Source organism: Doryrhamphus excisus, chromosome 4 (assembly GCF_030265055.1).
Source record: "Doryrhamphus excisus isolate RoL2022-K1 chromosome 4, RoL_Dexc_1.0, whole genome shotgun sequence".
NCBI lineage: Eukaryota > Metazoa > Chordata > Actinopteri > Syngnathiformes > Syngnathidae > Doryrhamphus > Doryrhamphus excisus.
Genome location: NC_080469.1, coordinates 18908933 through 18921965, shown reverse-complemented (window position 1 = coordinate 18921965; position 13033 = coordinate 18908933). Strand labels below are relative to the sequence as shown.

The window sequence follows — 13033 nt, the reverse complement described above, 5'->3', positions numbered from 1 at the left end:
TGTGATGCTGTTCGACTTGGTGTGGACAGCCATATCCACACTGGAAAGCTCCGGAGTTCTTCCTTTTTTTGCCACTTTGATAAAACATCAGGGCCCTGCGGCGTGGGATCAGTAAATAGTCACGTCCACAAGGAAAAACCATGTAATACACCAGGCACACCTAAGTGGCGCTGGAAACACACAGACAGACCAAAACTGAGACAGCAGCTTTATCTGCCTCTGCATGCACTCTAAAGTAGAGTTGCAGGTTTACAGCAGCAGGAGCACACAGAGCATAGACCGTACAAGGTCAAGGTCATAGAAATCAACAATTATACACACCTTACAACGTCAAGGTCATAGAAATCAAGACTGAAATGCACCATTCCTTGTTGGTGGCGATGCCTCACTCAGCGACCTCACGCACGGGAAGTGGGGGTGTGATGGCGTCTTCTGTCATCGTGCGTATGAAGAGCGAGACCCTGTCGTCATGATACCTGTCATGGATATTTGGAACACGACATGATGCACTGTGAGCAGTTTGCCACACAGAACTTCTGCTTTTCTGTTAGTAGAAGAAAAGGATGAAGAATGTTAAGAGAAAGTGAAGGAATAAGTAGACACAGCTACAGGGTATGTGGTAAACACTACTCCAATAATACAAGTACAGGAGTAATTAATACTACATATTCATCTGGCCGTGAGCTGCGGCTTTGTTTATTGCCAATTAACTTGGAAATGGAGTCAGCCTGTAAGGAAATGAAGCCTGATAATGGGAATAGGCTATTTATGCCAATTAAACAAAGACATTTTGTACAAATGTATGGCCGCCCCCAAATGGAATAGTCCACACATCTAAGTTGTGTTGAGGTTGGTATTGGTTGGACATGCTCCTTGACAGGATTGATCAGCTTTGCTGAACATGTGCCAGATTGTTGGGAATGATGTTCTGGACTTGGTTCCGTGGCACCAGCCATGACAAGTGAGCTCTCACCGTGCAGCCTCATCTCCAGAAGAGCCATGGTGGGAGTGCTATCGCTCCGGCAAGCAAAGAGGAGGAGAAACAGAGAAGGTGACTCAAGTTGGACGTAACGTGGAGATGAAGATTGTTGGCCTTCAGAGCACAGAATGCTCAGTGGAAGTGACTCTGGAGTTGCTTATCCTTCAATTGTTCTTTAAACTCGGCTTCTTAATGAGCGTAAAGCGGTGGCCGCCCCCACAGTAAGCATAATATGGCTGTTTGTATATCATGTAGTTAGCATTCCTGCTATCATGGAATAGTCCTTAAAAGACTTACTTTTTGATGTCGTACTTCTTGTCCTTTTTCCTTTTCCTTGCATCCTTTTTCTAGCCGAATACTTCTTGTCAAAGTCTTCTTAAGAACAGAACTCCAGGCGGGCGTCACCTGTCTCTCCTTCTCTGCGCTTGCCTCGTCCATTGTTGTTTTAAACCTTCCTCTTTTGGAAAAGAAAACAACTGGGATGCTTTGAACATCCAGCAGCAACACAACATTTTGCCATGACTACTATTTGGATGTAAAATATGAGTCCAGCATCTACCCGGAGAAGCTTTAGTTTGCTTTGCTTGAGCTGAGAGGGGTCACCCCATGACGTCACTTCTGGAAACGAGACTATCATCCTGGTTGGTGCCGCCACCCGTAAATGTCATCTCTGCCAATTTACTGTTCCCTTTTCAAAATGGACCAGCATAGAAGATCGTTCCACACCATGTGGAACATGTGGAAGATAAGTTGATAAGTCATGTCAGGAAGCCTTGCATGAGAGAAGTGCCACTGCCTACTGCAGACCCCCCCCCCCCCTCCTCTTTCAAGTCCTTGTGCAGCACAAAGCACAGCAGCACTTCACCACAGAACATTTCTTAGAAGCAACCCACAAGCTAACCAGAAATGTTTACGTGTGCTGAGCGCGACAGTCGGGACGCCGGTTAAGTAAGAGCGAGCGCTTCCAAATAGCTAGGTGAAGATGAGTTTCACCTGCCAAGACAATAGATGAAAGCACATATCCCAACCATCTGAAAAATGGCGTCACAAGGTGTGGAGCAGCCCAACCAGTTCCCAGACCTGCACGGACCAGGTGAGCTGAGGGCGCCTTCCAGCTGCCTGATTCGTCCTCCAGATGTTTGGAGGTCAAACGAGGTTCAGCAGCACTGGAGGGTGGAGCCCCCGGGGGGGGCGGGGGGGCTCGGAGGACAAGGAGCTCCAAGCTGAGCGATGACGAAGGGCGATGGAGACCCCCCCCCTCCTCCCTCGTCCTGCCCCTCCCCCGTGTGAGTGACGCGCACCTCTCTCCCGCTCACTTAAAAGGCGGATCCGGGTGCGCGCCGAGCCACAAGCGTGCCTCCAGAGAGGCAGAGCGCGCCGCACTCCGACTTGGACAGCTTCTTTCTTTTTCTTTTTGACACTTTCCTGGGGAGGGATGACCGACCAGCGCCGCTAAGGAGCGCAGGAGTTTGACCGCCAAGTTTTGTTGAGTTTTTTTGTGCATTGCGCGTTTGGACACGTCCGCCCACCATCCAGGCGGTGTTGTTGTTCTCCGGGGTGAGTTCTTGCCTCTTTTTCTCATTTCTGCGCCACATCGGATGCGCATCGCGCACACCCGAGACGCGCAAGGCGCCAACTTGCAGTTGTGCCCCCCCCCACTGTCTTTATCTTTAGCAGCCAAAAAGTCCACGGAGAACTTGTTGCTGCCTGAAATCATCCATTTGACAGGAAGCCGCGATTTTCTTACGCACTGTAGCGGAGCTTCCGACATAGTCAACATAGTCGAATTGAGAATCTTCATTTTTGGAGAAAAAAGACGTGCTTTTGAATGTGTCTTTTTATAGCAGGTGCCCACGACCCCCCTCCCCCCAAAAGTAGTAGTTAAAGCAAGCTGCTGTTCGCTAAATATACAAAATGCAGATATGGAAATTGGCTGTGATGTAGCTTTTATTTTGGTCTGCTTGATTACTCAGCTCTCCTTCATATGATGTGTGAATGTTTGTAAGTGCACATCAGCTGTGACATGAAGCCAACATCTGAAGTCGGCAACAAGCCAGTGGAGCCAATGAGCCTCATACGCACTGTGTGTGCTGTGTGTACTGTGTGTACATACTGTTATATGCTGTGTCTATAGGCATGGACAAAGCACTATTCTAGTCTATTTCCATGGCGATGCTGGCGCTTCTCAGTCTGGCACCAAAAGGCACCGTTCCCCATCAACATTCACATCATTTATTGGTCATCTCGCACCTCAGTGGGGTGCATGCATCGAGAGCGGGGGATTAAAGTTATTCCTGCGCCTCGGGACACTGGAGTCGATCACTAAAGGGAGCCGCTCGCTCTTTCTCCCCAAAGCTACAAACTCAAGCGCTTTAAAGGTTTTGGTTTGGATATGCAAAGCGAGGAGTGGGTGGGTGGGTGGTTGGGCGTGTTATCTTTAATAAAGATGAGTCAAAGCATCAAGGTCGCCTCGTTTGGAGCCGTTTCTGACAGGAGGTAAGAGTTCATGGTGGCAGAGTGCTGTCCTTGGTGCTGAATGCCTACCCGTAGCCGCCTCAGCTGTGTCTATTTTGGAGTTCTTCTTATTTCAGACGTGCATACTATGTTACATTAATGTATCTCACATATACACTTATACAAAATCTATATATATACTTACATATTTATACACATACACACACACATATATATATGAAGCGTACATACACATATACATACATATACATATACATACATACATATATATATATATATACGTATATACATATATATATATACACACATATACATACATACATGCACAACACCTCATTACTACACATGTCTGAAAAGGAGCAGGAAGAAGCAAAGCTTATTAAATCCTACCCCTTCTCCGCGCCAGAGCAGTTACCAATTCAATAAGTGTTTTTTCCCACACATATAATCACAGAATCTTACATAAGACAAAACAACAAAAGAAGAGTGGGAACATCGGACAACCCAGCAAACCCCCAGGCCATTGCCGAAGCACATCACCAACCCCGCCAGCCAACCCACCTGGCCCCGACCCCCTAGCCCCTGAGTGCACCCACCTGGTGCCCAGTACCCCAGCAGTCCTTGCACACCCCGCTGCCCTCCAATAAGAAGCCATTTTGGCTGGACCCACAAGTATAAGTGATCCCTGGGCGGGCCTACATTTGGATGGATTCTTTGTTCTGTGGTTTAACAGACCTCTTCATCGTGCCACCGACATGTCGCTAGCATGTGTTCAACGTGACACCCGATGTCCAACCATCACTGTACTTCATTGTTGCGAGGCTCCACACGGAATGCTCCCAGAAGAAGCACCCACCAAGCCCGGGCGCCATTTTTGAGGCGCTATACGTTCCATGTGATGCTGCTCACACGGCCAGATGGAGCCTGTCCAGCAGGCTCCACGTCAGAGAGGGCCTCACTGAGGATGCGCGTTCCTCCTTCCTCCTTCCTCGTCCAAGCCTTCTCCTTTGTGCTGAGAGGCTAGCAAAACAGAAGACTTTGTTTAAGAGAATAAGTCAGAGGAAGGTGAGTGTGTCACAGTACACATCATCAAGGTTCCGTAGCTAGCTTGGTTTTGGTTTGTTTTGTGTACAGTCGGGGAACAAAATAATTTTCTTTCACTGATCAAGGTCAGGTCAGGGGGGCAGTAGCCAAAGAAGGGAATCCCAAACTTCTCTATGCCTGGCTTCTTTGTCTAGGTGTTCCAGGCCATGAGAGACATAGTCTCCACAACGTGTCCTGGGTCTTCCTCGAGGCCTCCTGCCCGTCGGACCTGCATCCTGATCAGATGGCCGAGCCAACTCATCCAGCAGTGGTTTTACCGATGACAGTGCTTCTCACGTTACCTCTAAGGTAGCCTCCCCCTTTTGGCCATCATCTCGTCCGTTTGAGCACCACCCAAAGCTCAGGACCATCAGTGAGGGTAGGAACCTAGGTGCCCAGGGACATTGAGAGCTTTGCCTTTGGGATCAGCTCCTTTCCTATAACAGACCGATGCAGAGTCTGCATCGCTACAGACGGCGCATTGATCCGCCTGTCCGTCTGGCTTTCCATCCTTCCCTCACTGGTGAACAAGACCCTGAGGTACTTGGTGCAGGATCTCATCACTCCAGCCTCTTGTGTACGAGAAAAACGCAGATTTTGGACAAACAGCTTGCTGTCATACTGTCATGATGTGAAAAGGGGAAGCATCATGGTTGTGTTTCCAGTTTTTAGTTTTCCACTACATCACCTCATGTCCCAATTCAGCAAACCAGAATATTATCCACTGTCGGTCGTTAGTAAGTAACCGCACACAGCCCCCCTGAATGTGATGAGTACGGATGTGATGGGAATAGGATGCTTCGGCCCTCAATCGCTCCACTCAACATCTAATCTAATTTGACACCAGAGCAATGTGATGGCCGAGCGGAGCTTTCTCGTCGCCACAGTGGAGGGAATAACATCGGTAACCCCCCCGTGTAGCTGCTTCTTACCTCTCTGGAGGTGTGACCTAACTTGTATCCAGGACAAATGTTGTCATAGTTACAACAAAGAAAACAAAAAATACGCCTTTTCTTTTTAGAGCCCTGTAGACCTGAAATAACACCCCTACAGTCACTCCTGTTCACCAATATAGTAACCACCTGTAAAATACACCTTTTAACATGATTAGAGCCCTGTAGATCTGAAATAACACCCCTATAGTTACCGTTCCACCTTTATTGCCCAATATAGCAGAGGCAATAAGAGAAAGAAGACATAAGACATAGGAAACCTTTTTACCACCATTTAAAATACACTTTTTTAACATGATTAGAGCGCTGTAGACATGAAACAACACCCCTACAATCACCTTGACACTCCTTTACCCAATATAGTAGACATCATAAGTAAGTAATAGGGTCACCTGTAAGCATCAAGATCATACTTCCTGCTGGCTATTGTGTAATCAGTGTAATGTTCTTGACACGGTGTGGAGAACGGTGTAGAGTAATAGTCTACACCTGTTTATGGGTAAGGAGAGATTCACGATGCAGTTCAATGGCATAATAAATAAGCAGAGAACACACACAGCGAACATTCACACAGGAGCTACTATCGGCCACTCTCTACACTTCCACCCTGCTGCTAGCACAGTCGGCCCCACGAGCTGACGTCACACGTCACTTCCCAGGCCCCACGTCATAATGGCACACACAAGTCAAAGATACTTTGGTTAGTAAGCAAACAATCAAGATGGCGGGTACAAGCGGCTGAAATGAGTTTTCTCGTAGGGGGGCTGGGCTCTCTCTGAGAGATGAGGTAGAGAGAAGCACTGTCGTCGGGGAGAAACTCATAGTAGCAGTGAGAGGAGCCTGATGCGGTGGCGCTGGCATTGGGCCGGGGAAAGCCACGGATCCGCTGGGAAGAGCTGGACAAAGTGTGGGGGAAGCGTCCCTGTTTAGGCTGCTGCCCCCCACAAGATGGAGGGACATTGTCAACTGGTGTTCGATATCAAACCAGGCAGCAGGGGGTGAAAACCCACCTCCAGGGGAACTCACCCAGGTTTTCACAGCCTGGTTGTGCGGAGGCGGTCCCACCACATCCAGACCACGCACTACAGATTTATGCTGTGCGTGATGCCAGACCCCCTAAGTGGTTAATTGATTCCGGAAAGAACCTGGAACATTGACTTGTTAGCGATCAGAGTGACCTGCTAAAGGTTTTGGTTGTATTGGAACAACCAACACAGGGACAGGCTCATCGGTAGGGACAGGCGGTATCATGTCCATGAGGAATGAGGTCACGAAAAGCCACAACTTCAAGTGTGTTCAACTTTTTCATTTTGATATGAAATGTTGGTCATCTGCTTGTCTTGCTTTGCAGGAACTCCCTGGGGCCACACAAACACATTAAGTGTCTCTCACAGACACACACACACAAAGCGGCACCATGCAGGAGTCCGAGGCAACCGTGTGTCAGCTGCAGCCCAACATCATCTCGGTGCGTCTTTTCAAGAGGAAGGTGGGCGGCCTGGGCTTCCTAGTGAAGCAGAGGGTGTCCAAGCCGCCCGTCATCGTGTCGGACTTGATCCGGGGTGGCGCCGCCGAGGAGTGCGGCCTGGTGCAGGTGGGCGACATCGTGCTGGCCGTCAACAACAAGCCGCTCGTGGACCTGTCCTACGAACGCGCCCTGGAGACTCTGAAGAACGTCTCGCCCGACAGCCATGCCGTGCTCATCCTCCGTGGGCCCGAGGGCTTCACCACCCACCTGGAGACCACCCTGTCAGGAGACGGGCGCCAGCGCACCACGCGGGTCACGCGGCCAGCCTTTCCGGCCTCCAAGTCCTACGAGCACTGCTTCAGCCCTGCGCAGCAACAGGTCAACAAGGAGCCCCAGCTGAGGGCCATCGAGAACCTCACCATGCAGAGGGGCAGTGTCCAAGCCCAGGACCCCACGAGGGACGGCAGCCGAGGAGCCCTCTTGTGTAACGGGACGGAGGAGAACAACGACCTTCTGCAGGAGATAGAGCCGGTGCTGCGGCTCATCAGGAGCACCAAAAAGGAGCTCAACGGTGAGGGCCAGAGGTACGCCGGGCGACAGGATGCCGAGATTCAGGTGGCCTGGTGAGTCGAGGCATTGGCATTGCTATTCTTTCACTTCTGGATGACGAGTTTTATGATGAGGTTCAACCAAACAAACAGGTTCTGCTGTAGCATGGTGCGCTTTTCCACATGCCTGAGAAGGACTTGACTTGATTTCTAGACACCTGCCGACCTCATTGTCCCTACCCTGACTTTTTACCAGTTTAAAAAAGACGTTTTCTCTAGTATTTCAACCCTGCTACTAATGTTATTGTTCCTCGTAGAATTGGAATGACAACATTTTCTTGTTGGGTTAAATCTTTATTCATGTGAAATGACCACTGATGTTTGGCACGATGGCGTTCGCATAACAAAGCAACAAGGAACCAAACGCTGGCAAAAAGGAGCATGAAGAAGCAGATCTCGTTTGGTTGCACACCTTCCCCGTGAGTCAGCAATTATTGGTTGCCTGCGGCAGACGTGGTTACGCCTCACAGAGTCAAGGTGGTATTTTGATGTGAAGAAAGAGAACAGCAGCGTCATTGGCCGTGGGATGTTGCACCATTCCACAATCCCAAGAACTCTAAGACCTGGTATACTTCATCATTTGTCCCGGTCAACTAGCTCTCTGGAATCTTCCAGGTTAGGGTCATCCTTAGGATCACTCTTAGGGTCATCCTTAGGGTCACCCCCAGGGTCACCCCCAGAGTCATCCTTAGGGCCATCCTTTGGGTCATCCTCAGGGCCATCCTTCGGGTCATCCTTATGAGCCATGCAAATAAGCAGACAAGATGAGATGGAAAGTGCAAGGAAGTCCCGCCCGAAAGAAGATGATTTAAAACGGGTGTGTCCAGCAAAGGTCACATGGTGACAAATGAAAGCATGCCACTTTTCCACTTTGATATTTCGCAAGGGGGCACACATACACGCCCTGCGCTAACTAACAAGTTCCATATGCCGCATCTCATCTCAGCCTTGTCATGGAGGTGAAGAAGCATATTGTTACCATCAGCCTCACGCTTTAGTCTTCCATTGCCTTTGGCCATTTTTCAAATCTATTTGAACGGTATTTCCAACTTCATCTCCAAACTAATTTGACCAAAACAACAACTTTCTTCTGTTTCTTTCGAAACATCCTAACTAATTTCCAACCTGTGCTACTAAAATGACGTGATTTTTTTCCTTCTCATATTACAAGCATATTTATAAAAATGGCATTGCTCACCATAATGTTTGGACTTTTCCAGATATTAAACAAAATTCAACCTGCACATTTTTATAATCTCGAAGATGTTATTTCCAAAGGAATGGGGCTTTTTCCCAGACGGCGGGCTGGGCGTGACGGTGGGCTGGGAGTGACGGTGGGCTGGGAGTGACGGCGGGCTGGGAGTGACGGTGGGCTGGGAGTGATGGTGGGCTGGGAGTGACGGCGGGCTGGAAGTGACGGCCAGCAAGTCGTTGCCGTTTTATTGCAGGCTGACGTCATCTTTTAGCCAGTTGATGGAGTCTGTGATTTGAGTTTGGTCGCTGTGGGAAGTCTTTCCGGGGTTGGTGTTGGACGTCTTGTGTTTATTGGCGTCTCGGTTGGCGTCCGTTGTACTCCCGCAACCGATTTAAATCAGATTGAGGATAGCATCTCCTGGAATCAATATCTCATTCTTGACCTGTCCATGCACGGCCGCTCTTCTTCCATAAATACCCTTACGATGATTTATTGCTTTCTGCTGGAAGTGCAGCAGAAAGCAGTTGAGAGGCAGTCAGGTCCTGCTTAGCTAGCCTGCCTAATGGGGCCTCCCATGTGCGTGTGGATGCAGTTTGAAACACATTTGAATCCCTGGATGATCTGGGAAACATGCTGACATTTGCTGAGTGCGCTAATGAGAGTCGTCAATGACATCTACAATGACGTCTACAATGACATCTCTCTCCTTTACGTCTGGGTGACCTCCTGGTTACCAAGCCATGGACGCATCATGACGGCTTCCAAGAGGATGGATGGAAGATCTGCACTCTTGTAGTGCTGCCTGGTTTCCTGGAGTCATGCCATGGGGGCGAGGAAACAAACGCTTCTCGCCTACCCTCACCATGGTCATGAGCTTTGGGTGGATGGATGGATGCTTGGATGGATTGTATGGATGGATGGATGGATGGATGTTTGGATGGGTGGATGGATGGATGTGTGGAATGTAGCGGATGTTAGAGGATAAAAAATCTATATCTGAGGCTCTGGAGCAGAAATGGTCACTGAAGGTGGAAGATCACGTCAGCGACGCAAAACGACGCCTTTGGGTTTTGTGTTAAGAAATACAGGACATTGTTGATGTTTGATGTTTGAAAGTGTATTTAACCACACAACATGAATGTTGGCCTGGTGTGTTTACTGTCAAGGCTTGGCTGCACCCATGCAGGATGTGGTGCACTAAGGTCCCTGGGTGGTACCAGGACCCAAAGGTCTCAGTTGTTTGAGGTTGCCAATAAAGGATGGCCGTCTGATGGAACCTACACGCACAAAATAGAAATACTCAAAAATACACTTGCACTGTTTTCCTGCTTGTTTATCATCCAACCGATGGCTCCCACATCCAGGCGGAATTTTAACATGTGTAGCAAAGCCTAACCCTTTCATTATTTATTATCATTATCATTATGATAGTGAAGGTCACAGGTCGTATGACACGACTCAAGGTGCTGTTCTGTCTTTCAACTCTCCTGGCAAAAATACTTTCCTCAGAGGTGAGGGTTCTCGGAGGTCACCCAGAGGGCGCGGAGGGTGGAATGAAGCAGTTAAAAGATAGTAGCCTGTTTTGGGTTTTTCATGACTCCACAAAGGCCAGAGCTCACCACTTCCAAAGGAAGCTTTTGAGCACCTCTTCTCTCAGAAATGCTCACGGAGAGCCTTTGGCGACACAAGTCATGAAAAGCAACCTATTCCAGTCCTGAGAGACAGAAAGGTGCATGGTGGGATTCTAACACGTACAACCATGTGACTTCCAGGGACCTCACCGTGGGAAACAGCACCTCACCCCAGCTGGCTTCCGATAACAGCAGGAGGCGAGAGAACATGCCGGTGGTGCTGCACAACATCCAGACCGAGCAGGTAAAAAAACACTTTGTCCCCGCCTTAAGGGTCCCTCCGTGCTTTCAATGATGAATGTGCGTCCACGCTTGTCCCTCCCCCTCCACCCTCGCTCCTGCTTGCGGCGTAATCCTCCCTTGTGCTTTTAGGAAGTGAGCACGCATATTTGTGTTGCCTCGTGGCTCATCCTAATAAAGCCCCCGCTCGCCGTCCCATCACCTCGGCATTCGATCCTTCCGGTGACAAGCTGCTGCGGCATTAAAGCCAGATTACGCCTCGTGCACTGGAGGCTCCGGTCACAGGTCTGAGTGTCTGCGGCCCGGATCACATTCTAATCCGCACATGCTCCGTGTTTATCCACCCACTTGTCATGTCCTTGCTACCCCCCACCCTCGCTCTCTGTCACATGAAACAACCCCACCTCGCAACTGCAATAAAGGGTTAGGGGGTTCAGGGTTAGAGGGCTAGGGGGTTCAGGGTTAGGGTGGTAGGGCTTCATGGTTCGGGGTTCAAGGGGATAGGAGGTTAGGGGTTCCAGGTTCCAGGTTCCAGAGGTTAGGGGGTTCAGGGTTAGGGGTTCCGGGTTAGGGGTTCAGGGGTTCAGGGGGTTAGGTTTTATGATGAGGAGCCATATGGTGTTCTTGGTGGTGTGTGACCATGTGCTTGTTGCTTGTGTGTGTGTGTGGTGTGTGTGTGTGCGAAGGTGTGTGTGTGTGTGTGTGTGTGTGAAGGTGTGCGTGTGCGTGTCCAGTTTGCAGGAAGCCTGACTCACGCAGCAGGAAGTTCCGTCACTTAGTGTTTAATTTGATCAAGTCAGACACTCGGTTCAGGAAACGTTATCTTATTCCAGGCTGCAATCTAGTTTCTCACACTCTGCTGAAGGATTAACCACGCTTCCAACCCCTCCCCAACACACCCACGCGCCCCGGCCCCCACCCCGGGTAAGCCTGCTGCATAATGTATCGTGTATTTAATAAGGCTGTTGCGGAGGAAAAGTGGCAGGATGTTCCATCGGATTCCAGAGGCGAGTTGATTATCCATTAATATTCGTCCGTGCCGTATACCCACCACGTCTGAGTCATCACTGAATAAGGCAGCAGCTCTCCAGCTGCGCGCCTGACATGTCATGCAAATCGTAGTGATCCATACAAATATTTCATCATATTTGCCAGCCTGTCGTTCTCGCTCGGCCTCATCCTTGCCCGTTTCCCGTCAAAAGTTCTGAAAAAAGTTTGGTTTGTGCGTCAAGATAGCCCACAGGACTTCGCTGATGATCTGTTTGACGTCCATCGTCTTCTTCTATGCAGCTTTGATGTTGCGTTTTATTGCAACAACTTTATTGCTTTATTTTCTGGATTTTTTCATTGCAACAGGAGCTCAGCATGTTTGGAATTACAGCAATCCCTCCTTGAGGTCACTCAGTTGCTTTCAGACCCGACAGTTACATTGGTATTAATATCATAGACAGAATAAGAGCAAATAAGCCATGTAAGTCATGAGTGAAACTCCTGCTTGAGCACAGTGCCACCGTTAATGTGTTGCCTGGGGAACCTTAGGGAGGAGTCTAGTTAATACTGACACCGAGTGGCCAATGTAGGGTACTACATTCACCATTAGAATGCTTCTTCTTAGTTAGCTCACTGAGGCTTTGCTATGCTTGAATCACCTGACACTGATCATCTTACATATGCACATATGACTACTACTACTACTACTACTACCAATGTACATAATAATACATGGTACTAATTAAGGATTGACCGATACATCGGCCGGCTGATATATCGGTCCGATATTTGCGTTTTTTCCTTGTATCGGTAGCGGCCGATACGCGCGTGGGTTAGCCGTATTTTTCCACCGCATGATTTACACTCAGGCATCCGCCGGGGCAGCTTTGTGTTGCCCCGGCAGAGGACCCCGCAACACACCTAGTCGCGGTACCCCGCCCCCACTGTTGAATCACATCAAGAGCACGTTTTCACAAGTAATAGAGTTAGCTTGCTTTTAACACTTTACGAAGCCCGTCACATTTCACTGGGTGATTGCTAGGCATAACAGTTTATGTCACGGTGTGACAACAAGAAAGCCCAAAAACATCACATACCAACACAACAGACGAATAAAAGCACTCTCACTAGTTGAGCAGAACAAGAATGAACAACTATGCAACTTTAAATGCGGTTGTGTTATGTGTGTGCGCTCTCTCCGAGCACGCACACGCACATACAGAAGGAATTGGAGCAGCCGTGTCTGCTTATGAGAGGTCTTTATCGTGCACAACACGAACTTTAATGATAAGAGAAATGTTTTATATATCGTACTAAATTGTGTCAGTGTATGTGTGTGTGGAGGTGGGGGGGGGGTGCGCGTCACACTGCGGAATAGCAGTCATCACATCGATGCTAGATAAATTTAAAC

General features: G+C 49.0%; 1 protein-coding gene across 4 annotated transcripts in view; it reads left to right on the top strand.

Moving 5' to 3' along the window:
• The first annotated feature begins 2344 nt into the window (after positions 1 to 2344).
• The window catches only part of nos1 (nitric oxide synthase 1 (neuronal)), a 40946-nt gene continuing 30257 nt past the window's right edge, over positions 2345 to 13033 (top strand). For 3 of the 4 annotated variants that reach the window (XM_058069601.1, XM_058069602.1, XM_058069600.1), the window contains exons 1-3: positions 2345 to 2536; positions 6842 to 7581; positions 10534 to 10636. In XM_058069601.1, the coding sequence (XP_057925584.1) occupies positions 6908 to 7581; positions 10534 to 10636 (777 nt within the window). In that variant the 5' untranslated portion in view covers positions 2345 to 2536; positions 6842 to 6907. The remainder of the gene's footprint in view (positions 2537 to 6841; positions 7582 to 10533; positions 10637 to 13033) is intronic. The other variant, XM_058069603.1, reaches the window with a different exon arrangement.